We start from the raw sequence: 27,157 nt of genomic DNA, 5'->3' as shown, positions 1-27,157 counted from the left end.
AATTTACCAAAATAAGTGTAAATATCCAACAGACAAAAATTTAGTAACCAGAAACTTTCTGGGGGTACTTATAAATACTGCCCCAAATCGTAATGTTATGTCTCTAAATGATTACATAATTTTGCAGTCCGTGCCTCTGAGTCCCCATTCATACCATCGATGCGATGGGCTTTCCCTCTGGCACTTATTCTACCTTTTTTTCAACTAATGCTTTATTTTCAGACTTCAAGTCCTTTAATTTAGGCAAAAGAAATAAAGTGATTTAAATTTTATCTAAGAAGTCAGGAAAATACTCAAATGCTCTGCACAAAATTTCCATTGCCTGATCTATCAGCACCTGGCATTAATTTTTACTTGCTATTTCTCTGCACTGATCTATTCTCAGCTAAAATGCACAAACTTGGGTATATCGTAATATGCCCATATAGACAAAAACCCTGATATGCACAGTAACTCTAGAATTAAGTTCAACTTTGACCAAAATATGATTCCTAATCAGATATTATTAGGGAGCTGGGTTTTCCTTTAGAGTACATTTCATATCTACTTCAGAGCATGGATTGTAGTCTCTAAACTCCTTCCTCTAGTGTATGGACTTAGACCATCATTAGTGACTGTGTGACAGCCACCTACACACTATCTAGTCCATCTTTCTTTCTTGAATAGGCTCTAAATGAACAGTCGAAACTATTTTTTAATCAAATATTTCCACTGTTGAACAAGCATCCAATAGGCTAAACAAGCCTCAAAAATACCAGTCAAACCAGCATTTTCACTTCCAAGAATTTACTCTAAGGAAATAACAACATACTAAGATATTTAGCCGTAAGAGGTCAGGTGTGGTAGCTGTAATCCCAACGATTCGGAAGGCTAAGGCATCACGGTGCCTGTGAGTTCAGAGCTAGCTGGTAGGCTTCGGATTACCTTGTACGGTTCCAGACCTATGTGACTGAGGTCCTGCCTCCTAAAGATAAAATATTTAGTTCTAATAGCTAGATATATGAGAGCAAAATATGGGTATTGAGTAATTAGCAATGAACTGCTTAGGCAAGCAATATATTGCAGTCATTAAAAGTGACAATATTCAGAGGTGGGCAGATTTCAAGGCCAGCCTAGTCTGGAGAGCAAGTTCGAGACGATCCAAGGAACTGTCTGGCGGACTCAAAAACAAACAATAACTGATGTAATCATCAACTGCACGTGAACAATTTTTTCTGTTGAGGAAACCTATAAATTTGAGACATATTAGCCAGCTGCAACATATGAACATGTGCGGAGTGACTTGGGAAAACCATATATTTGAGACGACTGGAAAAACGGTAGTCTTGCACAATTTAAGGGGCTGCTACGTCATTACACGAGGTCCTTCAGAGATCCACACCCAATGATCTGCTGGTGGCACTCTGAATCTGCTCCAGGGAAAAGGAGACCTGTCAGTGGGAGCTGAAACCCGAAGCAATACTGCCCTTGAGTCCACAACTACTAAAATGATGCTGGCACATCTGAAATTCCTCACCAAGGTTTTTAAATGCTCCCCATCTAAGTAAAAGAAGATCAGAAAGCAGTATGGTCAGCGGTGTAAGTGCGTAAAGACGCTAAGGTCTAGAAGGGCTCCACGGGGGCAACTTCCTCAGCAGCATAAATCAAAACGTACTTCTACGATTCACTTTATCCAGAACAGCAGGCACGAGGCGCCTGTGGCTGCTGAGCTCTCAAGATGGGGCACTAGGGCTGAAAACTGAACTTGCTGTCCCCGAATTCTGATTAACAGGGACTTGTGCAGACTGGAGAAACAGCTCAGGCAATAGAGTGCCTGCCATACAAGCAGCAGGAAGATCTGAGTTTGGTCACCAGGACCCATGTCAAAAAATCAGACACACGGGGGACGCAGAGGTAAGATCTTGGGGCTCACTGCCCATCTGGCCTACTCTAACTGGTAAGCCCCAGGTCAGTGAGAGACTTTTCCTCAAGTAAACAATATAAACTGTACCTGAGGCGGAATGACATCCAAGGATGCACTGTTCTCCACACAGACATGTTCACTTGCACCTGCACATACATGCACCCACAAACACATAAGCATGCACACATATGCACATGGCCACCTGTAGCTAGTGGCTTTTTTTGGACAGCACAGGTAGGTGACAGAATTGCAGATGATTTTTCTTTTACTTGAGTCTTGTTTTCTGAGTGACATTACTGATTGCTTGTTTGGAGTTGGGCTCATGCTGCCTCCAACTCCTCTGCCTCCAACTCCCAACGTGCTGAGATTCCAAGCACGTGCCATCATACCTAGCCCTTTTCAGTTACTTAAACTTTATCTTTGCAATGAAGACGAACTCTTTTTCACAATAAGAAAAGAAACAGGCTCTTTGCCTTCATCTAAAACACTTGTGTGGGTTCTCTTTTCGAGACTGCTTCGAAAATGAGATGCGGGTTTGTAAGGCAGATCACTTGGGAGTCTGCATCTGCTCTGAACTAACTGTGAAAGCCCAGTTTCGCTTCCAGATCCGTGGTTCAGCGCTCCTTTCCCTCGGCCCCATTCACACAGGAGCGGGGTTTTGTTTTAATGAAAGGATGGGCTATAGGTGCGCTGCCAAGATCAGAAACGCCAACAAACATATCAACCATAATGGGGAGAAGCAGAAGAGTCAAGAATGTCTCTCTAGGTCTTTAGTTCATGAAGCAAGGGCTACAAAATCTCTGAAATCGGCAAGAAGAAAATATTTAAAGGATCCAAATGTTTTTTTCTGAATGGAAGCAATCGGTAAACAGGATCAACATGAACTGCCATTCCTTGGAAGGGTCGGAGAGTCAGGCTGGACTTTAACTAGAACAGATGTTAGACAGCCACCACACAGTTCAAAAGAAATCTGAGCACCACAGTGACTGCGCCAGAAGTGAGATATTTTTATTGACTTATTATTGTAAATTTTCAGCATACAAAGTAATCAAGTATATTTACAATTCTTACATAATGTACATTTTAGAATAACTATAAAGATAATGTACTTTGCTCCATTTACAATGACAAACTACAGAAAAACTACATTCATGAATTAGATACAAATCTACACACTAATAAAAACTAATGGAGTGTTGGTTATACATTCTTAAAATCCTTTTCACAGGTAGCAAGAAATAGTAAATGTGATCAGTCTTTATGACCGGAATGATCCAGAAATATCACAAAGCACGTAAACAGATATTTTTAAAAAGGAGCTTCCAAAAGTTACCCTTTAGCCTTTCGTATGAAAAGGTGCTAACAACTTGATAGCACAGCAAGCTTTCCCTGTTAAAAATTAATAACCAAAATAGGGCTGGGGAATGAGAAAATCCTAGAAAATAAGATAGTGAGAAGACCAATGCAAAGAAAAATTCTAGTTAATTAAATCTTCCTTTGTCCACATGATCCCCATCTATGTAAACAGAAAAAGATGCCTACAAAACAGGACTCAGCCAGACTGAATCCAAGTCCTTTCTATGGTTATGACATCAAAAAGTTAATAAAAGGTGAGTTTAACTTTATAATATTTGGCTTTTTATTAATGTTTGCTATTGTATAAAATGCAGACTTTTTTACAATTTGATGCTTTCAAATTCCAATCTAGTCCTCTAAACGTGACAGTGAGGTTCTCCCGTGTTTCTGGAGCCTCTTATCACACTCAGGGAAAGCTGCTACTTGACAGGGATGCCAGTCCTCTCAGGACACACATGCTCTCAGAGCTTATGTCAGAGCCGGACCATGGGTCAGCTCTGTAAAACAAGACGGGGCTGGGATGAAGCCTGGGGGCCAGGCTGCTGCTCATGGGCTAAGACTGCAGGTGTCCTCCTGCAAGCCTCCAGGGACAGGTACACAAAGGGAGGCTTTAGAGGTTTCCTTTATTTCAGCCATTCGCTTTATTTGTGAGGAGCCCTGGATCCAAGAAGGATGTGAACTAAAGCTATTATGGATGTAAGATTTCATTAAAAAAAAAAATATGCAGCAACACAGAAAGTTGACCTGAGAATGAGTGGTCTAGGAATGTCCAATTATTCAGAGTGGGTAGCAAGTTTAGGTTTAAATAAAACAACTTGGTTCGTGATCATATCTAATATGCAGAAAAATGTACTTTTAAACACTGCTAACATGATCACAAACATAAATTCTCTAAAATGTAAGCATTAATTTTCCCCCAGAATGCACCTGTGAGGTGCTAAAACACAAGCTGCCCTCTGGATTACTTTGGGGGAAGCAAACACCAAAGTTCGCGGCACCAAGGCAGACACCGGCATCAGTCAGTCAGGCACCCTGTAATGCTGGAAGCTTTTCATTGCCAACGACTGTACTGAAGATGAACTTGAAATCTTGGAAATGTTAAACGAGTAAGTGTCGCAGTGAAGCCTGGGGAATGGCTACTCGATCACCTTTATCTGTGCCCGTGTTAAAGCCACATTTCGTGCATCCTTCATTGTGCCTCTGTTCTTATTTTGGCAGCAATCCAATTTTTTCCATTAATGAGAGCATGAAAAAGAATGAACAGGCTAATAATAAAGAATCAAACTCGTAGTGGCACATGCCTTTAATCCCAGCATAAGGGAGGCAGAGGCAGGCGGATCTCTGTGAGTTTGAGGCCAACCTGGTCTACAAGAGCTAGTTCCAGGACAGGAACCAAAGCTACAGAGAAACCCTGTCTCGAAAATCCAAAAAAAAAAAAAAAATTCTTCTCAGCATGTCTGTCCTGCAGAGAACACAGAGCAATCAGAAAGAGGGGCCTGAGTGTGTGACTGGCATTGTGGATATTCATCTCTCCTACTGTATGGAATACTGCACAACACACCACATAAAGCTATTGGTGAACACAGCAAAACTCATCTAAGAGCCAATCTACTCATGATATAAATTTAAAGCCTTGCTAGACTCCATTCCTTTCTATCATTCAATTTCTCAGCACGTTGAGAAAATTAAGTAAGCCATAAAAACATGTTCTTGCATTGCCAGGCTCCATGCGATCAGAAAAGATGAAGCTTTTTCTGAAGATACTCAGAACCACGATGATCTTTAAGGCATTTCACACACACTTGAATCTTTAAGGCTCATTTCAAAAACACTCTAGCCATTAAAGGGCAGCAGACACTACTGACTGTCACACCAAGGACTTCTGACACAAGTCAGGGAGGGAGGCAGACAGGTCCAGAGGACTGTCCCCAGCAGCAAAAAGGGAAGCCTATCTGTACCTCCACAGACGAGGCAGGAGCTCCACGGTGACTGAGAACAGGCACTGAGAAGAGGTGGGCTTCTTCCCTCTCGTCCTCTCTTTAGCCTGTTCTTCCTTGAATACGTGTTAGGACAATAAATTTCAAAACACACACCAATTAAAATTAGACTTTTGCCTTTAACAAAATACCGACAAGGCCAGATTCCTTCCATCCTGTGGAAGTCTGTGCTTCCTCAGATAGAAATCACAGCAGATCTTTATCTCTAACATGTGGGGACTTACGAAATAAGCACTACATTCTTGCAATTTGGCTGAGCCAGGGGACCGTATCTGTGTTGAGAATTTATGTTGAGAATTTATTAAGTATGATTTCTGCTTAGATTCAAATTTCATATTTAATCAAAGTAAGGTTTTACATACTGTGGGGGAAATGTTAAATTTTTTATTTAATTGACTATAATTTTATATATATATATATATACATTTAAAAATGTTTCTTGTGAAGCTGAATATCAATGCTATTTACATACAATCTCTAAAAGATTAAATGTCATCAACAGTGCTGGAAATGAACCACAAGGCAATTATTTATTCATTCCATACTTTGACAAGATGTGTCAATCAGAGGTGGAATCTGACCAAACTGTATCACATACTCGTAATTTTGGAACTCAAAGGTCAATGACATATTTTACTTAATTCTAAAGCTATATACAGGATACAATTTAAAAGAATGTATGCTGTTGTATAGTAAACAAGATAAATGTAGAAAAAATAAAAGGAATTTATTGCTGGTAAATTTTAGTATAAACAGAAAAAAATTAGCTTTTTCTTCTTTTACATGGAGATTTTTCTTTCACCAGGAGTAATAGTAAATATACATATATATATATATATATATCTTAAAATGGATAAATTCCAAATATAAAATGACCTACATTATCTTTGAAATCACCGTGTTTTGATGAAAGCCCAATTTTGCAATAGTCAACTTCTGAAATACAGTTTTATTGCACTGATGATCTTTCAAGGTTTTAGGAAATCAACCCAACAATAAAAACTGAGCTGGGAGTCTTGCGGTAACTGAAAGAAGAAAACAGAATGAGCTCCTTTGCACCACAAGATGAAATAAGTCTAAAGACTAAAGTGTGGTCTACTGAACAGTCACCATAATGCTAAAGTCCTGACGTGCAATGGCATCTCTGAGCAAAGGAGGAGCATCCTCACTAGTCCTAGCAATGACATCATATACCGTGGGTACCACAGCTAAGCTACCAGGAAGCACACATACATATTTCTAAACCACCAACAATTATCAGCGAAGCTGTAGAAAAGATACATCCTCAACACAGGTAAGCAAACTGGCTCCCACTTGATGCAGACATAGCAACTGAGTGTTCCTGGGGAGAAGCAGGGCACTACCCAAGGCAAAGGTGCATGGGCCCAACAGTGTAAGCATCTCGGAACTTAGGAGATCGCTTAGATCTGGATACAACTTTATATAAAAGCACACCCGTTAAACAGTCTTTTTCTTCTTAAATAAAAGAGGAATTACAGTGGATTTCTCCCTTTCTCAACTATGAGAGATCTGTTTTCATTTACAAAAATACCAATGAATGGGTACCATTTTTCTCCAAACAATTCAATGTCTACCAAAATCAAGTAGAATTAAAGCAGTTAAAAAAAGGTGTAAGATTTTGGTTGTACACATTAGTAATTCACCAAATTTCATAGTTTCCCCTCTTTAAAAGGCTCAGAACTTCTGAGAATCTTGCTGGAAACGATTGAGTTTCTCTGGATTATTGGATGCCATTTGAGAAAAATCACGAAAAATGTCCTGGTAAGTTTCATCACCTGCATGAAAGTAAAGCAAAGACACTTTTAAGATGTATACAGCTAAGGTGTTAACAGAACAACATACGCTTTTACTCGTACTATTTTAGGGTTCATTACATTCAAGTTTTGTTCCAAGAGCATTTTTTGGAAGGAAAAAAGCCAACTAAAAATAACACCAGAAAAGTACGAAAGAAAGGGAAGCTATACCTGAGAGAAGCATCTCAGATGTGCCGCAGGGGAGCTCAGAGTTAGAGAGGAGCAAGGTGCAAGCGTTTGAAAGCAATGTGAAGAAACATTCGTTAGCACACGAAAGAAGAGAGGTTGCGAGATGAAGTACACAGCACATTTTATAAGAAAATACTTTGCTGAATAAAAGTTAAAGGAAATGACTAAAGCCAAATACTAGTCAAGATTCTGGTGGATGCAGGTTACCAAGGAGACAAGCTGGGCAACAGCTACGAAGAGCTTCCTGCACCATTTTCAGCTCGAAGCGCTTTATGCTGAAACAGCTGTTGGTGAAAGGGAGCTCGCATACCCTCTGAGGTTGAGAACTAACGCATCTGACCCGCTGCTTGGTAAATTCACTAATCACAAGGCCAGAGCGTGACTAAAAACCAGAGCTCCACACTGTCAGGTGACTCATGAGCGGGACTGCTAGGCAATTGGAAAGGATAGCCAAGAATGTATTCACATTCGGAGGAATAAGCGTGTGGACCCTCAGCACTCTTACAGAAATGTAAATTAGAGCTGAGGACATACGGCAAGTGGGGAACAATTCTTCTCACCAAGGAACTATATGCACACGTATAAATTAATCCCTCGAAGGGAGAAATCTAATTTCCAGGACGGCTTGCTCATCATGACACATCCAGCCGAACACTGCATTGGTAGACTCCTGGCACAATTTTACTCTCGCTTGAGCATAGGATACTGTTTTATAAGATTCTTGTCATCACAGGGTTCAATCATTAGATCCTCTGAGATAACCTGCATCCCATCTTACAACAATCTCATTATTACAGATCTTGTTAACAGCACAGTAAGCTCTCAAAGTCTTACAAAGCGAGATTATTATAAAGCACAGAGATGTCATACCAAAAGCTAGAGAATTAGAAAAATACTGAGGGGGCCAGGTAAAAATCTATTTAAAAGACCTAAAATCATAACGTAAGAATTTTAATAAAAAGGCTTTAATACTCTTAATATGTAGTACTTTAAATATTCAGTCTATGTAAAAAGCAATTTATTAAAATCTGGGAAATTGAACCATGACAGAAATCAGTTAACCCTAACCAATCTACTTTAAAACGAGAAAATACAGTGAGAAGAGAGTGTTAACGGGCTGGCTGGAGGTGAGAGCTGACTCCCGACCCTCGACCGGAGCACACTAAAGGCCAGTCCGCTGGAACTGGCCAGCCCGTCCAATTAGAGCACGACAAACTACGACCTACTCTTGTGCTTGGCCATCCTACAGGACACGAAATAAACTCAGGAGCGCAACATTAAATAACAATTAACAAACCATACAAAATACTTTTTTTCTCTTTTTAGATGTTGAAGTAAAATATGTAAAATATTTATTGTAAACATTATAAATATTTTTAAAATACTATTCAGATAGTCTAGGATTTTACTTTCCAAGAAAGTGTAAAGTGCAGATTATAATACAAAAATACCACATTGATTTTACCATTCGACACCAGAAGGAACGTAAAAGGCACACATTATATATCCAGGAAGAAACGGGAGGCGGGTCTAGCAGACGCTGACGTCTTGACGTCTAGCAGACGCTGACGCCTAGCAGACGCTGACGCCAAGTCGTTCACAGATAGCACCAGGTGAGTGCTCTCAAGTGTTACAGCGGTACAATGGCGATGTATGGCTTCTACATTCAGCGATGCATATTCTGTGTATAGCGAGCTGCTTTTCTTTACGGTTTTCTAGTGTTTGATTTTTAAGTCACCTAGCACATATTACACAAGTACAGTTTTAGTAAAACCACTGTACCATGCAAAACTAATTATAAGACCTTCCATTCACGGAATTCAACGTGTCCTGGAAGGAGAGCGTGGTGCTGTAGTAATCATTGGTCTCACTGACTGCAAACGGCTAGGAGTCCACACAATACAAAAGGAAGTTTCTAGCTTCATACACAAAACTCGTTAAGTTCAGTTTTTTAAATGAATAATGCACTATTAATACGCTACCTTCCTTAGACCTCAAAATGTGCTGTCCAAAACAACAACAGTGATTTACTTAAAACAGTCGACACAAAGTGAGCTTCATTATCTAAACTTTAAGGAGAATTTTAATCACTTGAATATTTCCCGAGGCAAATCTAATTTGTTTGAACTAGAACACATAAACAAGATTCCAGAATACATTGTCCTGGGATCTTCCTATTAATACACAGAACAGCTTACTACAAAACACCTAAGCATATTCTTTAAATTACTTAATCATATTCTTCCCCATTCAGAAAGTTCGAGTTTTTTGTGTGCCTGAACAATTCTGAATTTTTAAAATACAGGCTGCTGTGTTTGCGCGCCGGTTTAAAACCCCTTTGGTTTTTGGCATTCAGAACGCTCATCGCTATAGCCGGTGGCCTCACTACTGAAATGAGCGCTCTCAGAGGATGTGACACCCACTATCTGGGAGCACAGGCATCAACCCGCCCCTTTTGGCTGGGAACACTTTCCTTCTACAAATGACTGGCTAGGTCCCAGAAGCCACAGCTCACATGACCAGAGTAGCTCCCTAAGGCAGCGATTCTCTGCTGGCTGAGAACCTGCCAGCGCTCAAGAGACCCAGAGCAGAGGCAGGAAGCACATAAATGAATTCCCACCACATTACCGCGCCCTGCCAGGCCTCCTGAGAGTTCTCAAAAGCTGCGAAAAGAACCCCCTTCCTTCAGAAGCTGTGTGCTCTTAATACTGCCTGCAAAAAAACGTGTGTCCGTGGGACTGTAGACCCACGTTTAGAAATGGGGTTTCCTAGAAGCCCCTGATTGCCAAGCATTTTAACCAAGTCCTCTAAATAGTAGACCTGTCACTATCAAAAGACTGACAATTTCTGTACCTCTGAACTGCTCAGAGCTCTGCCGCTTCCCTCCTATTGCTAGTGATAAAGGAGTCAGGCAAAGAAAATACAGTAAGATGCAGAGAGAAAATGAGGAGTGGCTGTTGGGCCAGCACGCCTGCTCTACGGGGACGGGACGGGGGTGGGGTGGGGGTGGGGGGTGTACGGGTGTGTGTGCGCATATCTGCTCTGTGGCTGTCCAGGCCGGCACGTTCTGCTCTGCCAGGACTCAGAGGGGAAAGGAGGAACGGCAGAGAGCAGCTGTTGCGCCACCTCACCACATCTCACGAATGAAGCATTCACCTTCAAACTCTGGACCCTGATACTGAGTTCAAAATCAAATTATTTCCAAGATGTTTCTCGAATAGGTTTTTACATCTTATTTTTTAACCTGGCATGGTTGGCAGAATTCTAATTTTTAACTTCTAAATTAAAATTTGCCAATTTTTTTAAGTCTTAAAGTGAGGCCTGTTTTTGGATTTTTATTAAAACTAAGAAAAAAATGATTTTCCTATTGATACCTGGAAGTCCCTATATTTACATATAAACTTGCACACAGACAGCTGTGAAAGAGGCATCCGAGCGCTCCTGGATGACACAGAAGAAATTCAGCCAACTTGGGCAGAACTAGATGAGGAGCAAAATGGAAAGGTCCTGCCCTTGCAAATTCCCATCTGCAGAGCAAATGGATAGCTGACCTCTGACCTTTGGCTCACCAGCTGGGCGGCCATTGTAGCAAGCACCTTAAGAAAGGTGCAGCTGGCTCCACGGCTACAAATGTCCCATCGCTTATAATCTTGTAGTTAGTTCCCTGCTACCTCACAAATGCCAGCTCATTTTCTTTGATGGATTTTTATTTAAAGTGCTTAACCACAAAGGCCTCAGAAAAGGCCTAGTAATACTATCATTTAAAGATATCTGTTACAAAATTAGAACTTATTCAAGATCTAACATTCAACTTTGAAACACATGGGCAAGACCCAGAGTTAGCGCTGAGTCACCCCCATAAGAAGTACACTGACATCTCAGAACATCCGGACGGACTCAGCAGTGATCCACAGGATTAGAGTGAACCGCCCTAGACTCGAAGTCTGCATCGGACCCGGGGCCTTTTTCCTTCCCTATTATGTCAGGCCAAACATAAGTGGTAAATACAGTCCTCTGAGAAAAAAATGGCCTCACACTGATAGAGATTACTGCAGTCAAAATGAAGTAAGTGGCTGACATTAACATAAATTCAAAATATAGTTCAACAGGAAGGAGAGAGGATTTTACCAGGCCACTTTAAAGATAATATAAATATTCATTTTTATAAAATGAAATATTCTCACTGAAAAGTGAATGTCTGTAAGTACTTTGGTCATGAATTCCTGAAATGTTTAGGAATATGTGTATGCATTTAAAACAGATAAGAATTCATGTGCTCAAATTCATCAAGTAGAATGCAATGTCCTTCTTGTGACGCTAACTAGCACGTTTCCGTCAAACAGGGGAATCTGATCAGCTTTTCTTTCTTTCTTTCACACCGTGACTCAAGTGGAAACCACTCGAGATGCAGAATGCAGTGGTCATGAACTGAGATTTTTCTAGAAAGTCTACCTAGCCATCAGGTTCACAAAACATTGCTCTAAATACATCTACTCACCGCAGTGTACAAACTGCCTGGGGCAAAGCTACAGATAGATAAACTTTTTCAGCCTCGAAACTAATTCTCTACCCACTGTGGACTTTAACTTACTGGTAAAGGTTTACTTTAAATCTTCAACTCATTCTTAGATTAGAATATAAAACTCATCAATAAACTTCTCCTTGGTATTTTCCACACTAACTTTTTTATATACAAAACACATAAATTTGTTTTATTTTCCCTGAACACAATGTATAGAAATTCCCTGAATAACAAAAAGAACCCCATTTTGTTATACTCGCTGGACAGCTAACAAGAACTCTTTCTGAAGCTGGGCGGTGGTGGCACACGCCTTTAATCCTAGCACTCGGGAGGCAGAGACAGGTGGATCGATCTCTGAGTTTGAGGCCAGCCTGGTCTACAAAGCGAGTTCCAGAACAGCCAGGGCTATACAGAGAAATCCTGTTAAAAAAAAAAAAAAAAAGAAAGAAAGAGAAAGAGAAAGGGGGAGGGATGGAGGGAGGGGGAAGGAGGGGAAGAAAGGAAGAGAAAAGGGAATGGAGAAAGAATTCCTTCTGAAACTGCTCTCCTGCCGCCTCCGCAGCACACAGTCCGTTGTCAAGCGTGTTGCTGGAGCGCATGTGGAAGACATCTGTACAGCAGATAAGGATGCCAGCGGCCAGAGCTGACTGAAAACAGTAAGTCAAGTGTACTGAAACAGAAACACGTCCGAGTGTGTAAAGGTCCGGGATTAGCCACCCGAGAATTCGATAGGTCCAGCTGCTAACAACTCACAATTTACAGGTACATTATAAAATCTCTATAACAACACATTAGTTAGCTAAGGAGCTATGAATCTTCCAGTTGTAAACTGATAAATTCCTGAATGCATTTTTTATACTGCATTTCTGTATGATTATTAGTAGAATATTGACCTGGTTGTCCATAAAGTCCTTCCGATTCCCGCATTTCTTCATTCATTCTTGCTAAACGTAACCTAAAATTCAAGAAGAAGAGCTCTTAGAGGAAGTAACACAAGGACTCATAAACAAACAGGTTACATAGGCAGGCAGTATGAATGCCGGCAGAATTAGTCCCTTACCAGCATCGGTCAGTAAGACAAACTCCGTTTCTCAGACACTCTGCAGTGCAGAATTCACCGCACCTCCATCCATGTCAGTAAAGTGTTTCTTAGGAAAGCAGGTGCCTAGAGCTCTTCCAACAGCCCGTGTCCTCCAGGCTTCAGAGGATGCCTAACTCCCACGGCAACTGGATGGAATTACTGCCTCTGCAGCATGGGAGCGCCAGCCTGTCCTAGTTCACTAGCTTACCCTGAGTGTGAGTGTTCCCAACACATGAGCAATGTGCTCCTTCCAAATAAAGGAAATATATTTTGATATACGAGCACTGCAGGAAATGACGAAGGGTTACCAACATTTTCCCAAGGTTACCATAATGGTCGTACACTCTTTGGAGGTTACGAATCCTGGCGATGGCAGACAGGTAACATTGGATTAAGAAAGCAAGTATTTCTTCTCTTTCTGAAAGTACTCCTTGTGGTGCCTGCTTGTCCTTCTGGCCGCATCACCTGCGGCCTTCCCGGAGCTCGCACTCTCTTCTGGTGCTCTGTCAGGAGCAGGAGCAGTGGACACTGACACTGCCCTTCCGCTCTCACTCTGAGGATTAAGGCTGGCTCCTAAGCATCCCCTTGCTATGTGGATTCTCTGAAAGGGGAGCCTTCCTAGCTGGCTTCAGTTGTCAACTTGACACTGACTCATCTGGGAGAGTCCTGAACTTGGGACTGTCTGGATTAGACTGGTCGGGAGCATGTTTGTAGGGCATTTTCTTGACTGCTGACTGATGATGGAGACCTTCACAGCAACAGCAACTCCTCCATGGCCTGTGCCATGGGAGGCTGTGAGCATGGGCTCAAGGCAGCCATGAGGCTCCTCTGAACTGAGAGCGTCATGACTAGGCATGTTTCTGCTCAAGAGGAGATGGGATCACCAAGTCTCAGCTTCCATTAGCCCAGAATGGAATAATCACATGACTTAAACTTGTTTCTTTAGTTTCAGGAAATGAAGCATGGCTGATGACATCACACTTCTAGGTTCTAAGCGTAGCACACTGCTTTGACCTAACATGCAAACCTACTGAACACCACAGGAAACACAACATTCAAAACCATCTATTCATGTTTGTCCATATGAACATGCGTTTAAACGGCTGCTGTCCCTCCAGCTCCATGATAAGCCTCTCCCCCTCAGGGAGTAGACTGAAACTACCCACAGCTCCACCCGCCCCACCTCAGCCAGGCCTCCTGCTGTACTAACGGGGAAGAGCATTTGGGGGTAGCCATGGCTTATGTTTCTACTGCCGTGGCAGTACAGCAAAAGCAACCACGAGTCCAGGCATTAGAGTAGAAATTCAGGAGTGAAGTCCTAGATCTAACATTTATTAATTTTCCAAATCATCTCAGGCTTAGCTTCTTTACCAATAAAGTGGGATAATAAAGAACAGAGTCCTCACAGAGTTGCTGTGAAGGACAAATGAACCGTGCGTTTTAAAGCGCTTGCCACATCCAGTATCCATAAAGGAATGGCACAGATAAAACACTGAGTTTAAATCTCCCACAGACTGGGCATGATGGTATATACCTTTAATCCCAGCACTTGGGAGGCAGAGGGAATAAGATCTCTGTGAGTTCAAGGCCAGCCTGGTCTACATAGCAAGTTCCAGGACAGCCAGGACTATTTGTACAAACAATATATAGCGCAGGAAATAAGTACACGGGAAACACTTACAAGGTTACTATGTCAGCATTGGCTGCTTCCACAGCTATGCTCAAAGGGTCCTTCCCCTCTTCATCAGTGGCATGTTGATTGGCACCTCGCTTTAGGAATAAACACACCTGCCTGTTTAAGGGAACAGCATTTTTCAGACAGTACCAAGATGAAAAATATCCATATTCACCTTCAAAAATAAAAAGTTCTACCTAACTTAAAAAACATTTTGTTAGAAAATTCTTAATGCATTCTACAATCGTCAATGAATAGACTTCAATCATAGAAGCCAACTGAGATCTTTACAAGTCCCAAATAATCTTCATTATCTTAGATAATCTGATGCTCTGTAACAAAGTGGGACATAGAATTACAACTCTGTCCTCAGCAAGTATCTCTAAAAGCTACACAGAGATACTGACAACAGAAGGCTATGAACGGAGGGAACTAGACAATGTAAACACTATAATAATCACACTACAACAGAAGAAAGTAGGCAGCAATCCTCCCCCTGTGCTACACAAATATTCTTAACTTCAAGATATTCACATTTTTAAAAATATATGAAAGAATGAGTAAATGGGGTCTGTGAAATAAATGAGAAAAACTAACACAATTTAGGCAACTCTAAAAGATGAAGCAAATACTACTGTGTTTTACCATAGAGAAGCTTTCATGATTAAGTTACTAAACTGATTATCTGCTGATAAAGACAACAAGTGATAATGAACTAAAAGATGTCATTAACTATGTTTAAAATCAGCTTCATGCTTATCCAGGAATAACTGGAAGCTCTGAGAAATCTCATTTAAAATGACTCGAACATCTCGCTTCATTAGCACCTTCTAACAGGAAGTCCACTTTCCTGGCATTACTGTTCCAAATATATCATTTACGGCCTCAACGTCAGTTATCTTAATAAAGAACTCAGTCAATGCTGGGACTAAGCACCTTAAGGAAAACCTAGAAATTTCCAAAGTTATAAGTTCTCCCAAAATTAGGATGTGTAGAGAATGTATGTATACATGCATATATATAGCATAAACTTCAGCTAGGAAACAAACAAAATACCACAACTTCAGTAATAGAGGAAGCCAGGGAGAAAACTGGTCAATTTATTGACATGCCAAGATTAAAGTGAGCATTATATTTTATATCTGTACACTAGCTATACTAGTTAGCTTATATCTGTACACTACTTATACTGGTTAGTTTATATCTAACACTAGCTATACACTGTATGTACACTAGCTATTCTAGTGAGTTTATGTCTATACACTAGTTATACTGGTTAGTTTATATCTGTACACTAGTTATACTGGCTAGATTATATCTGCACACTAGCTATACTGATTAGTTTGTATCTGTACAATAGTTATACTGGTTAGTTTATATCTGCACACTAGCTATCTGTATACTAGTTATACTGGTTAGTTTATATCTGTAAACTAGTTATACTGGTTAGTTTATGTCTATACACTAGCTATACTGGTTAGTTTATGTCTGTACACTAGTTATACTGGTTAGTTTATATCTGCACACTAGTTATACTGGTTAGTTTATATCTGTACACTAGTTATACTGGTTAGTTTATATCTGCACACTAGTTATACTGGTTAGTTTATATCTGCACACTAGCTATCTATATACTAGTTATACTGGTTAGTTTATGTCTGCACACTAGTTATACTGGTTAGTTTATGTCTGCACACTAGTTATACTGGTTAGTTTATGTCTGCACACTAGTTATGCTGGTTAGTTTATATCTGCACACTAGTTACACTGGTTAGTTTTTAGTGTCAGGTTGACACAAACTAGAGTCTTCTGAAAAGAGGGAACTCTGGTTGAAAAGTTGCCCCTGTCAGACTGCCCTGTGGACAAGTCTGTGGGACCTGCCTTGATTTCTTATTGCTGCAGAAGGCCCAGCCCACTGTGGATGATGCTATCCATAGGCAGTTAGGCCTGGACTGGCTGAGGGCTGAAGATGCAGCTTGTCAACTAAGAGTACACATTGTTCTTGCATAGGGCTTGAGTTCAATTCCAAGCACCTACATCAGACCGTTTATATTCACCTCCAGAAGCAAGGGGACGTGATACTTTTGGTCTCCTTGGGCACTGTGCTCATGCATATACCCATACACAGATGTACACATATAAGAAATAAAAAAATTTTAAATAATTTTTTAAAAAAAGCAAGCTGAGCAAGCTAGTAAGCAGTGTTCCTCTGTGGTCTCTGCTTCAGTTCCTCAGTTCCTGCCTCCACATTCAAGTTCCTTCCCTGGTTTCCCTCACTCATGAGCTGTGACATGAAGTGTAAGCCAAATAAGCCCTTTCCTCGCACAAGTTCCTGTTGGTCGGGCTGTTTATCCCAACGACAGGAAGCAAGGTAGAACACTGATCATGGCTTTTCTTCTGAATGAGAATCTTTCATTTTTGCCCTCTTTCACAAATTCTACATAATATCCTTAAGCTGAAATAAATAACGTTATCTCAAAGTACTTTTCAGATAAAAACCACCTACATATTTTGGCACAGTCACTTACCCTGTGTGTCCTAAGACAGTGGCGTGGTGCAGTGGTCCCCGCCCTTGGACGTCTCTTTGGTTTACATTAGCACCATTCTGTAAGAGGAACTCACATGTCACCAAAGAGCCCTTCAAGAGAAGAAGATGACAATGTATAAATAAATGCAAATGAGAAAGGGCACATCTGTACGTAAGTAGCAGAGAAATATTATATTTTCTTTTTCCAATAACTAACACAGAATTGTTTACAGACTGAAGTCCAGCAACACACACTCCCTTTTCATTATCAGAATTCTCTTCCAGATGCACCTCCCAAAAATCAGAAACCACCATGTGACACTCAGAAATGACAGTGAGAGAATTCTTTACTTCCTAACCTTCTTAGAATGGTAACAATAATGCTGCTTTGTTTAGAATTTATATTTTACCAGATCGATGAAAACCTCAATGCATTAATTCACATCCCTAGTACAGCCTGAATGTATTAATTCATAGGCCTAATACAACCTGAATATATTAATTCATGGCCCTAATACAGCCTGAATGCAATAATTCATACCCTTAGTACAGCCTGAATGCATTAAGTCACATCCCTAATATAGCCTGAATGCATTAGTTCATAGCCCTAGTACAGCCTGGATGCATTGATTCGTATCCCTAGTACAGCTTGAATGCATCAGTTCATACCCCTAGTACAGCCTGGATGCATTAATTCGTATTCCTAGTACAGCTTGAATGCATCAGTTCATACCCCTAGTACAGCCTGGATGAGTGCCGTTGCTTGGTTCTCATCTGAATTAGCCCAGTTCACATCTGCACCATGAGCCAAAGCCTCAGCCATTTTGGGAAGGTTCTTCTCATATGAAGCCCTATAAAGCTGAAGTCCTGGATTAAGATGTTTAGAGTCAAGAAACACAGAAGACTCTGGTCTTTCTCCTTCTGGAAAGCAAAGCACAAATACATTAATAAGAATGTGCTCTTAGCACAGGAGACAAATTATTTAGCAAGAACAGAAAGAATCTGCAAGAAGAAAAGAGTTCTATTGAGCAAATAACAGTAACAGCAAAGTGAAGATGAATTTAAGGCTAGTAAGCTGTATATTTAAAAACGGTTAGGATAGATAACTTCAGGACAGATAAGTGGATAGGGTATCTTTACAGTATGTATATTTTACTCCAATTTTGAAAGTGAACTCTTCAACTCACAATGTAAACACTGTGACAGAAGATTACTCATCTATCCCAATGAGCATATGAGCGATTTTCACACAGATATTATTTCTTATGGACTACTCATTCCCTAAACATTCAACCTTCTCATGGAATGACATCAGTTGGTATTCTATGCTTTGGTGGCCTTGCCAGTATCCGGAGAATAAGTTAGTCACCATTAAAATTTGCTATCTTCCAAAAAGCCTGGACTCCTAAAGAATTTACTAGTAGTTCAAACTCAGTTCCCAGGGTGATGTAATATCATTACAATTTACACTACAACCGACTCAAATGCGTCGAAGAATGCTTACTCCCCTAGAGAATCCTGTAAGACTAAACACACTGACATCACAGAAGGAAGCATCAGGGAATGAGTGATGAGAAGAACACCCGAAGGGGAGGGGGAAGCTGGTATAAAAGCAGCCACAGGAGAAGACAGGGACGAAGCAGACGGGATTAGTGCAGATTAAAAGTCTCCTAGCATACAGCATACACCATGACGTTTGGATGAATGTCTACCTAGGGGAAAGGTTCCAATAATGAAGAGAAAAGATAGCTTTTTCCTTAAACAATACTGCTTTACCCTTAGTTCCTTCTAAAAGGATTAACCACCCTGATTAGAAATGATCTAATCAGGAATTAACATTTAGAGCAGCGGAGAGATGGCCATTGGGTGAAATGTTTGCCAGATAAGAAAAGACCTGAGTCCAGGTCCCCAGAACCCAGGTAAAAAGCCAGTAGAGGCTGGCACGTGCAATATCAACGCTGGGGGGCAAAGACAGACAGATCCCTTGAGCTCGCTGCCAAATCACTGAGTTCCAGGTTCAGTGAGAGACCCTGTCCCAAAAACAAAAGTGGAAAACCAGATGGAATTAGAAAACATATTAAGATAACCCAGACTCGGAAAGGCAAATACCCATGTTCTCTGCTATATGGAAAAAAATCATAGTTCCTAATAGTCCATATAGAAATATTTTCATTAGGGAGAAAAGGTGGATGCCATGAAATCCTAGAGTGGTCTGGGACAAGGGAAAAAACTCTCAGCAGAAAATTGCTCTACAGTTAAATCAAAGTAAATGTTATCTATATTTTATTTAAAATCTAAAGTCATGGTTGATAGTTATTATATTAAAAATTTTATTTTGGGGTAAGTAGGTAGGTGTGAGTGTGGAGGTCATCATGTAACTTCTGGGGGTCGGTTCTCTCCTTCCACCAAGTGAATCTCTGGCTTGACCTCAGGTCGAGAGGACAGCAGCAGGCACCTTTGCCCGTGGCACCAGCGCAACCCTCCATTTTTACATATTTAAGAAATCTGTAATTCCTGCTGTGAAGTTTAGTTCCAGATACACTGTCTCTTATTAACTGTCTTAATCAGTAGTGCTGCAGAAAATGTGGTAGTCTGGTTTTGACATTTCTACACATTTAACTATTTCTATGGAGTTTCATTCTTATGTTGATCCTAATGCCATTAATATTTCAAAATTTTTACTAAGTTAATTTAAATCATCTAGTAAAAGTTTGGGAAAACACAATAAAAATACAAAAGAAATTAGCAATTGATAAGAATAATGGCATAGTTATTTTGGAATAAATATGCTGAACAAAAATTAAAAAAACAAAACAAAAAGATTACATACTGTAAGATCCCATTTCCCTAAACTAGAAAAATGCCACCTTCTGTAATCATGACAGGAACCAAAATGGTGTCTGGGGACTGAGTCTGTACAGGACAGGAGCGGGCCAGTTATAGAGATGAAGGACACAAAAACATCAGCGCTCCTGTGGGCACACACACGTGCACATGCGTCACATCCTAACACATGAATTATACGTCCTCCCTTGCCTAACAGGAAGGCGGGTAGCCACTGAGAAAACACCAGACACCAACCTGTGGCCCTCACGTGAACACACACATGCAAACACACCCACAAGAGGGCGGGCGTTTGCCACGTGCATCGACCAACCGACTATACCAGTCAACGCTGGCTCATGACAACTCACCAGGCTCACATAGGCTGTTGGCTGACACGGTGGAAGGTAAAGATTCTCGTCCATCATCCGAGCCTTGCTGGATCCCACTGTCATTACTTTTGACTGTGTCAGGGAAAAGAATGGCTAGTGATGAAAGTTCACACCCCTTGGAAAGCAGACTCCCACAACCAACAAGACCGTAAAATGAGCTGGCACATGGAAACATGAACTTGGCCACCACCAGCATAATAAACTTACTGCAACGTTAATCCTTTTGAAACTTAGCTTATTGGATCGTAAATCAATCACAGCACTTGAAAATAAACTTATTTTCAGAGTTCTAGCATATCTCATTACCCCACAAATGCTGGGAGCAGCTAAGAGCTTAGTTTACTGCATGACTGTGGTAACGTGTAATCCTGAGACAATGGGCGACATCTAGAGAAATGGCCACACCGCACAATGACCACCGGCACAGACTCGGAATGCTCCACGACAGTACTTACTACTACGCAGTTTTGAAGAAGTATCAAAGTAGGAGAAGAGTGAGTCTAGCTCATCAGGACAGAACAGAGACTCCCGCCTGGCCTCGTCGCTATTTACAGCAGCCACTGGGGACATGCAAGTTAGCAAAGCACAAAGCAGGCCGTAAGAAGGGGGGGCAGGAAAAACCGTTACTGGGCAAGTGTAGGGGGAACATAGGAGGAAATCAGGTGTTTAATCAGATACTCGGGGCTTCCGGCATAATCCATCGACAATCCCATCTCCCCCTTGCGATTAAGCTGTTGGAGTTCATAGAGTATAGACTGAACCATGGGACTATCTCAGTTTTGCTGTCTTCAAGACACAGAAATCCTGTTTTCCTTTAGAATGTATACAAGGAAACAGGCTTCTAGTATTTAGGAAACAAACCCTACAATGGCCATAATTGTGAGATTTAAAAAGTGACTTCAGCTCAAGAAAATATCCAAGGTAAATACCTGCGGTGTGGACAGACGCCCTGACTTGGCTCAGCCTCTGTTCCTCGCAGCTTTTGGAAATAACCCTTTTCTCCTGCTCAGAAGGCGATGATATCATGGAGTATTTATCCACAAATTTCCTCTCCACATATTTTGCTCTGATATATGCCTCTTTCTCCTGTCTGGTAAACAGAAAAACGCCATGATGTTCTGTTTAGCCCCTTGGCATGGATAACACTGAATGAATGCCACTAGATACTGAATCTGATCGTAAGTGAAGTCAGTGGGGGCTCAGCAGTGACGGGCATTTGCTGCTCCAGAGGACCTGAGTTGCTTCCCACGCACTCACAACCGCCTGTAACTACTCCCGGGAATCTGATACCCTGTTCTAAAACGTTTTTAAGTGAATCTGTAACAGTTAACATGTAACGTGTTTTTCTTCTAAATAAGAAGCAAGTTTCACAGACAGATGAAATACAAATGACCCACTGAAAACTCATAGATCCACAGTACGCCATGAGTCTCCTAATTTCTGTGTGATGTATTTGTATACACACTCCCTTGTGTTTTACATTAGAAACACTGCCAAGAAAACTAAAAAATATCTAGAAATTAACATTAACTCCATTTTTACTAGAGATACTGTCATATCCTGAGTAATCACTACTGATGGTCATAATTTTTTCATATAGTAACTGTAATAAAACAATAGAGCATTCCAGATTTATAGTGGGAAAATGTCATTTCTCTTAGCTTGTGATATAACCATGAAATATGCCTGTTCTATAATTTTTTCTTCTTTAATTTAAAAATGCTTAGTCTTTGGTTAAAATAGTAGAGCCCAAGGTCACTCTGTCATATGGCAAATATTAAAAGTGATTTAAAACACACTGTCCTTAGTTCCAATCTCAACATAGGATTATGGAAAAATGTAATTCTAATCCAAAAAAATAAGGACCTTACTGACAAAACCTGGTGTCAACCACAAAGACTACGTGTTCCAACGGCCCTGATTCTAACAGCTTTTTTCAGGAGATTTCCTCCTGCAGAACTGGAAGTCCAATTGCACAACCAAACTGCCTTTCACCTTTGATTCCAAGGCCTCACAGTGCCACCTGGCTGCGAGATCAACACTTGCTGAACTAAGTCAGATCGTGCAGACGCTTCAGAGTACAGAGTATAAACTCGAGCTTTGAGACATGTGTGGTATGTGTACACGTTTGTGTATGCACATGTGTGTGTGCTCATCTGCACACACAGACACGTGAGCCCAGAGGTCAACGTCAGGTGTCTCCTTCAATCACTCTCTACCTTATTTTTTGAGACAGTCTTCTGCCTAACCTGGAATTTACTAGACCATTGAGATGGGCTAGCCTGTCTCTGACTTCCCAGCACTGGGATTACAAGCAAATACTACCACGCCTTACTTGTAACACAGGTGCTAAGGAATCAAACATGCTTGAGATTGAGCCACGCTTCCTCTAAATGCCCACCACTAACAGAACTTGGGACGTCTTTAACTGCAAAAAGCTTTTTACATTTCTATGTAGAGATTTTTTTAAATTTTTTTTAACAATTCCATGTCATCTAAAGATGATTACATCTGACTACAAATGACTGTCTGCCCAGGAAGGAACAGCGGTCTAGTGAGCACACCTACAATAAGATGCACGGGTCTGATGGACACACTGAAGACAGACGGGTCACATTTAAACACAAGAGGTGATGGCTTCTAAACACCGACCACCATCTCCTGTGTCAGCCGTGCTAGAATAAAGCCAGAGTGTATTTGTAGCTAGGGAGGAGAGCACATTAAGACGACCATACCTCTGTCCCGGCTGTGGTTTCTTTATTCCCATCTTTTCCAGCTTGGCTTCATAAACACGATTTATAACATCGTTCCCCAACTCACACATAAGCTATTTGGCAGGAAAACAAACAAGCAAGCAATAAGTTAAAATTTAATCCTAAAATTAAGCTAAACTTCAAAAGTCCTTAAGGTGGGTACAATTAACTAATTCCTCTTTATATATTGGAATTGTTCATTCTACAAAGAAATTTTAAAGTTAAAACGGGCCAAAGAATGACATAATTACCCATTTGCTATTCTTTATCAGAACATTATCACTCCTATAGGTGCCTAACAGAAACCATCTATCCACCCATCCATCCATCCATCCATCCACCCACCCACCCATCCACCTATCCATCCAAATGTATTACATATATAGCAGTATTTAAAATCAGGACTGGACAGATAGCTCAGTGATTAATGGGCTTGCACTGCTCTTGCAGAGGACCCACGCTCAGGTCTCAGCACGCACATCAACTGTAAGGAAACTGACCCTTCCCCCTGAAGACACCTGTACTTAGTGCACATATCCATATTCAGGCTCAGACATACACATAACCAAAAACAATAACAATAAACCTCTAACCAAAAGTCATATCTATCACATCTATCTATATATCAAACTCCTGACTGTGCCTAGGCCCGTGGCTGGGCAAAAAGTTTAACAATAAAGTATCAATGCAGTTAGGACAGCAAGTACGGCCAATTCAAAAACAGAAAATTAAAATAAGACATCTTTTTTCAAATGTCCCTTATGGAGCTGGAGAGATGGCTCAGAGGTTAAGAGCACTGGCTGTTCTTCCAGAAGTCCCGAGTTCAATTCCCAATAACCACATGATGGCTCACAACCATCTATGGTGGGGTCTGAGGCCCTCTTCTGGCACAAAAGCATACATGAAGACAGAGCACTCATACATAAAATAAAGAAATCTTCTCAAACAATGTCCTCACTCCCATTTTATAGAAATACTAAAACCCATCAAGCACAGAGCTTGCTGAAATAATTGACGGACTCACCCTGTACCTGAGTTCTATCACCAGACACCTCCTAACTCCTTGTTGAATGTTCTAACTTCTTACACTTGCTTTCTCCTGGTCCATCTACTTCTCTGCTTCAGTCGTAAATTCCCCATCGTGCTAGTTTGTCTCAGCTAGAGGATATTTACAATTGCCTGTGAAACATTTCCATGCAAACATATCTCACCTTTAAAAGCTCAGGCTCCCAAGTGTCTAAAGTTAAAGACCGTACTTTCGAAAAATGAACCCCAAGACTCCTACATGGAGAAAAAAAGATTGCATTACTTTTAATAAAAAGTTATCAAGTCACTATTTGCATATTTACACACACACAAATGGCTCCCACATATAAATATGGATGGACCCTCTGGTTAATGACAAAATGATGAATCAAAGTTTTCGAAACACTTTACAAAACTAAAATTATCCACTTTATAAAATGCATAAATATACACTGTTAATCTGGAAAGAGCCACTAACAAGAACACACGGTAATTTACAACACGCATCTAACCCAAAGGAACTCTCCCCCTCTGAGTGAGCACACCCACCGATGAATCCCAGAGCACTCGATGCACAAGGTAATGCCCAAGTTGATGCTGGCCCACCGTGGGTCTGCCAGCCCACAGTCACAACAGCTGGTGTTGCCAGGGATGCACTGCACACGCTGCAGGGCGCTCTCTCCTTTCAATAATTTCTCTTTTGACTCATTTCCAGAATCTAGGCTTCCCGTTGATGGAGATGATTTCTTATCCAGCTTCTAAAAGAATTAAGAATAATTTGATAGTTTTAATGCTTTTTGTGAAGGACTGTAGGGACACCCTACATGTTATATACTACAAGCAAAAGCTTCTAAGCCATAAATTAAACATCTATTTGTACAGGCATTATTCTCCGCAATGGAGATGAAAGAATGGAAAACCCGAGGTTCTAATGACTAGGCTCTCCATCAATGAAGGGGGAATATACACATTTCCAATTACGTGACGACTGTCACTGAACATATGAACAAGAGACAAGGACAGAGACATAGTGGGAGGCATAATGTTATAAAGTCTCAATAATAAGGTAAAATCCAGCACTTGGGAGGCTGAGGCAGGAGGCTGAGAGAGCCTGAGCTACACAGGAAGGCCCTCCTGAAAGAAGCAAGCAAGCAAAAAGAATAAAGAATTTCAAGCCACATTCCCCAAAGGTGTTAACTATAAGTAAGTTATTTCAACTACTACAGTTAATCACTAGAAAAACTATGCTATGACACAGTGACATGCTAGAAAATATATCACCTTCATAATGAGCCAAAAACAAAATATGATATACAAAAAGATAATTGTTTAAGTGCATGGTCACACCAATAATAGAGTATTTAATAAGCATTAGCTAAGAGGCAGCAATAATCAACCAAATCCACAGATGTGGCTCTTGATTATAAGCAATTAAAGACATAAAGTCTTCATGATGAAAAACCTTCTGCCCTGTACAAGCCAGTGTGTTAGCCCAGAAGCACTGGAAATAGAATTTGATTCTTGTTTGTCTTTCTGAAAACACACAGAATTAGGAAGGGCTGAGCAAACAAGGCGAGCGCAGGGACGTGGAACTCCTACTGTTTTCAGAGAACAAGGTCAACATGCACTTAAAGAGCACAGCCTCATGCAGGCTCCGGCTCCTACACGGGATCAGAAGGATGCGTGCACATTACAGACGTGAGTCAATCTGAGACACACAAATAATGAAAGTAATGAATTGTGACACATTGAATGGAATAAAAGCAAACAGGAACACAGTTAAAAACTAGTCATAGAATAAACCTCAACTGAGCAAGAAACAGAATTTCAAAGTACTCCCCCCACAAAACATTTACTACCCAAAGGTTATAAGAGTACCTTACGCTGGAAAAATGGAGCGAGTAAAACCATGTGCCACCCGAAAGGATGGCCTGAGAACACAGTATTTACACACAACGTTCTTGCCAAATATGTAAAACTTAGCTGAATAGATAGCCTTAAATTCAAAACTTTCAAGGTCAAAGGTCAGGTTAACCTGAAGTCCTAACTACTACTGACTGAGGACAACATGGCCACTAACTTTATCGTTTTGCTTTCTAAACACGAAAGCATTTGTGGATCAAATGGGTGTCACATATCAAGGCTCGTATCTCCATGCTTATGTCTGTACCATGATTATACGGGACATCTTGTCCTAGGCTAGGGGAATGGGTTAATAAAGTAGGAGCTGGAGATGAGGCGGCCTGCTAGGAACTCACTCTCAAGCAGTTCAAGGGAAAGAACTTAACTTGTACTCAAATTCTATGGGCATTTGAGATTTCGAAATTTTTCAAAATAGATCTGGCTTATCAGATGTCTGAAATGTAAAGTTAAACAGAATTATCTGTGGAAAAGGTATCAGTATTTAAGGCAGAAATCACATGGGTTCATTCCCAATTTTCCTTGATATGCTAATGTTTTTGCTCCCAACTAGAGATGCTGAGAGCTAATGAAGGCATCATTGGTCAGGAAGCAGTTGTAGCCCAGGGTTCTCTCCCTAACCCCAGGCCAGTAAGGGACTTCTCCAAACATAAGTACAAATGAATTGAAACCATTTCTCTAAAGGAGTAAATCAGAGTCTCAGATGGGGTTCATCAGCTGAGAGATCAAAGGCGGGAAACAAAGCGAACATGCATACACAGTGCTGAGATAGATACCCAGCACCCACGTCTGCCCTGCCGACTCCTTACACCTGTGGGAGACACCAGTGAATTTTCTCTAGGAAAAAGATGCTGGTGTGGTAGTTGCTCAGCACATAGCCCAAACTTAGGAGAGTCTTTTCTACTCAACAAAATCTTAACTAGGTGTTCAATGTGTAGGCTTAACTTTTAATCATTGATACATTACAAGAGAGCCAAGGAAAACCTACAGAGCAGTTCATCTAGCTGTCTACAGGATTGCCTAAGGAAAAAATTGTTTTAATTTATGACCCAGGATACTTCATTAAGTGTATTGGTTAGGGAGGCCCAGAGGCACCCCAAATATCACAGGCTGCGGCCACTGCTCTTTTTGCCCACAGTAACTAGATAGGAAGTGCCTATAGCTGAAGTCACCACTCAC

At 40.8% G+C, this 27,157-nt stretch overlaps 1 protein-coding gene across 9 annotated transcripts in view; it reads right to left on the bottom strand.

Moving 5' to 3' along the window:
• Positions 1 to 2,897: 2,897 nt before the first annotated feature.
• Positions 2,898 to 27,157, bottom strand: part of Acap2 (ArfGAP with coiled-coil, ankyrin repeat and PH domains 2) — a 120,196-nt gene continuing 95,936 nt past the window's right edge. For 4 of the 9 annotated variants that reach the window (XM_057763770.1, XM_057763771.1, XM_057763772.1 and 1 more), the window contains 11 exons: positions 24,608 to 24,816; positions 24,244 to 24,313; positions 23,015 to 23,106; positions 21,209 to 21,369; positions 20,735 to 20,839; positions 20,259 to 20,351; positions 17,798 to 17,985; positions 17,066 to 17,175; positions 14,544 to 14,654; positions 12,675 to 12,736; positions 2,898 to 7,052 (listed from right to left, as the gene is read on the bottom strand). In XM_057763770.1, coding sequence (XP_057619753.1) covers positions 6,952 to 7,052; positions 12,675 to 12,736; positions 14,544 to 14,654; positions 17,066 to 17,175; positions 17,798 to 17,985; positions 20,259 to 20,351; positions 20,735 to 20,839; positions 21,209 to 21,369; positions 23,015 to 23,106; positions 24,244 to 24,313; positions 24,608 to 24,816 — 1,302 coding nt within the window. In that variant the 3' untranslated portion in view covers positions 2,898 to 6,951. Of the gene's footprint in view, positions 7,053 to 7,241; positions 12,737 to 14,543; positions 14,655 to 17,065; positions 17,176 to 17,797; positions 17,986 to 20,258; positions 20,352 to 20,734; positions 20,840 to 21,208; positions 21,370 to 23,014; positions 23,107 to 24,243; positions 24,314 to 24,607; positions 24,817 to 27,157 lie in introns of all 9 variants that reach the window. The other 5 variants (XM_057763774.1, XM_057763775.1, XM_057763776.1 and 2 more) reach the window with 2 other exon arrangements.

Source organism: Chionomys nivalis, chromosome 3 (genome assembly GCF_950005125.1).
Source record: "Chionomys nivalis chromosome 3, mChiNiv1.1, whole genome shotgun sequence".
Classification (NCBI taxonomy): Eukaryota; Metazoa; Chordata; class Mammalia; order Rodentia; family Cricetidae; genus Chionomys; species Chionomys nivalis.
The sequence above is the reverse complement of the archived record's forward strand: the minus strand, read 5'-3'. Positions and strand labels throughout refer to the sequence as shown.